This window comes from Diaphorina citri, unplaced genomic scaffold, assembly GCF_000475195.1.
Source record: "Diaphorina citri unplaced genomic scaffold, Diaci psyllid genome assembly version 1.1 scaffold554, whole genome shotgun sequence".
NCBI lineage: Eukaryota > Metazoa > Arthropoda > Insecta > Hemiptera > Psyllidae > Diaphorina > Diaphorina citri.
Window position 1 is genome coordinate 398,720 of NW_007377988.1, and position 2,747 is coordinate 401,466.

Below are 2,747 nucleotides of genomic sequence, written 5' to 3' on the forward strand. Positions count from 1 at the left end.
CTTGCCTTATAAGCGCTAACTCATAGTGACAGGGAGCTTGCCAGCCTAGTAAGTTTGAAAGGTAGTCCGCTTGCCTTATAAGCGCTAACTCATAGAATAGAATATACCTTGTTTATCCTGCCCGAATAGGACTGAAAAGTCCCTTTACCCCAGCAGTCTAATCAAGGTCTCGTATATTTGATGGGTTAAAGAATAAGACATACAACTAACAGTTCAGTAAAAAGACCTTGCTTAACTGGAGCTTGCCAGCCTAGTAAGTTTGGAAGGTAGCCTTGCCTTATAAGCGCTAACTCGATAGCTGTGAGTGGTAAAACAGACAAAATATTCCTACTTGCGTACTTGCAATGATGTCAGACTCATTTTCGTCCCCTTATGATATGATTTATGATACAAATATGTACCTACAATATTTTCTTGTCAATTTGAATTTTAGTACCCAAGGACCAAATATAGGCCACCTTATGCAACAAAGCAGTGCGCTATCCCCCGGCCTTAATGAGTGAAGCCAACCTAACATTATCTCTCTCTCTCTCTCTCTGCATCTTGTGATGTTTTTTTTTCCCTTTGATCTTGCTTAGACCGGTGCCGCCAAACCGTATGTACTTATTTTTATGTACCTACATTCTCTCTATGTATACATTTCTATGTACGTATTCCCCAATGTATATGGGTTCTATGTGCACATACTGGATGGTGTTGTAAATCAAGGTGTCAAGGTGGTGTAATTCTTGTAAATCGTCTCCTCAAAAGTTGGTTTTTATTAGCTTGGGAGATGTTACTTATGTAAAATTTAAATTTAAACTGTAATTCCATTTGGTAAAACTCCAGACTTTTTTCTCCGTTTAATTTCACTTCTGGAGTCTGGTTAGAATCATTGAATTTTCAGTCATCTTTTTTTTTTTTTATAAGAGGTTTGACAGAGGGAACTGTAACTGCTAGGGTCTTATCGTCCCGAAATCGAAGAGAGAAGGAAGACAGGATAGGACAAAGCCAGTCGTTCCGAGAACGAACATCATCCGTCGTCCCGAAATCGAAGAGAGAAGGAAGACAGGATAGGAGAAAGCCAGCCGTTCCGAGAACGAACATTATCCCATCAGGATAAAATCCGCCCCGGGCGGGAATCGAACCCGCGGCCTAGCGCTTACAAGGCAGACGCACTACCAACCAAGCTAACTAGTCTGGCAGAGTGAGTTTAAACTCCGTTTAAGTTTAGGTGGAATCAGATTGCCTAAAATCCGAGAGGCCACTAGGTACGACGCGCTTTTTTTTTAAAGAGATAAGTAGGAACGGGCCTTAACTAGTATTTATGTAGAAGAATAAATAAATTAAAATTACATAATTTGTGATTTCAGAGCGGTGTAAAAAGCTGGTGGAACAAACGCTGGAACAATTAGACTCTCATAAGCTATCTTCTCTCACCTGCACTCCAGGTAAGTAATTATGTTTGTGCTTGAAGAAAAAAATTAAATAAACTAAATAAAAATCTTGGTTATACAGTGACGTTAAGTTTCTATTAAGAGATCCCCCCTTTTTACTTTCCTTATCCTATAGGAAGGAAAGTATTCTTAATCGAATTGACCCTCAAAGTATTCTTCTTTTACTACCTATGTCTTTTCCCACTCAAGTGGGGTTGACATTTTTAGTACCTATTCCATGCATCTCGGTTTTGGGCGTGGCTGACTTCCAACTCCTACTCCTCTTTGAGCCCCAATGTGCTTGGATGAAATTCGTAATTGAGCCCCGTGGACTTTTTTTTTTTTTCATTTAATCCATACCTAACAAATGCATTTCAGAGTACCTGACCCATATCAAAGACTGTGTGCTGGAGAGTAGTAAGGAAATACCAGGGGATGTCGTGACCTGTGTTCATCACACCGTACTCTACATTATCCTGGGCAAAGCCACATCCAATACCGCCCCTGATATAGAATTTGGCGAACGTAAGTATTGGGTATCTTTTGGTATAGGTGACGTAGAAGCGAAGCGATAAAGATTTGTAGAATAGACGGGAAGAGGTTTTTTTTTCTTTTTATTTCAACTTTAATTTTAATTGTGTTTTGCAATAAGGGTTAATATCTCGATCTAAACTTTCTCGTCTCTTTTGTCTCGTCACAGGAAATGCTGACCCAGTCTCGTCGCGCGGACACCGGGGTCAAGCTGGAGGTGAACGAGAAAATTCTCGACTCATGCACCACCCTCATGAAAGCCATTCGAATACTCGTGCAGAAATCTCGTCTTCTACAGGTAAACATTGTCTGAAAATAAATTATGAAGAAAAAACGGCACGGTTGGTCCAGTGGTAACGCGCTTGCTTGTCATGCAGAAGGTCCCGGGTTCGAATCCCACCATCGACAAAAATTTGTACTCGTTTTTCGATTGCAAATATTTCAACGGGTTACTTTCTGGTGTTCCCGTGTTGACCCAGCACCTAAATGGGAAGTATTGTGTCTCTTCTCGCCCATCTGATGAGAGGCATACTACGGGATGGGCATGCTACGACACAGACCACAAGCGTCCAATGTAGCAGTTGTTTCATCGCTACGAAAAAAAAACGGGGTGAAACACTCATCTTTTAAAACAAAAAAAAAAAATATAGTAACCCCAGGTACCTGTATGTTATAGAACAGGGGTGGCCAAACCGGGAACCGCGGTTCCCTTGGGAACCGCGAGCCCATTTCAAGGGAACCGCAAGCTTATTTTGAGGGAACCAAAAAAAAAAAAAAAAAAAAAGAAAAAAAAAAGGAAAA

At 40.8% G+C, this 2,747-nt stretch overlaps 1 protein-coding gene across 1 annotated transcript in view; it reads left to right on the forward strand.

Moving 5' to 3' along the window:
* The window catches only part of LOC103510048 (huntingtin-interacting protein 1), a gene marked incomplete at its 3' end in the record, with an annotated part of 39,314 nt that overhangs the window by 26,102 nt on the left and 10,465 nt on the right, over positions 1-2,747 (forward strand). Inside the window, exon 16 of the mRNA XM_026824217.1 lies at positions 2,116-2,244. Within this exon, the coding sequence (XP_026680018.1) occupies positions 2,116-2,244 (129 nt within the window). The remainder of the gene's footprint in view (positions 1-2,115; positions 2,245-2,747) is intronic.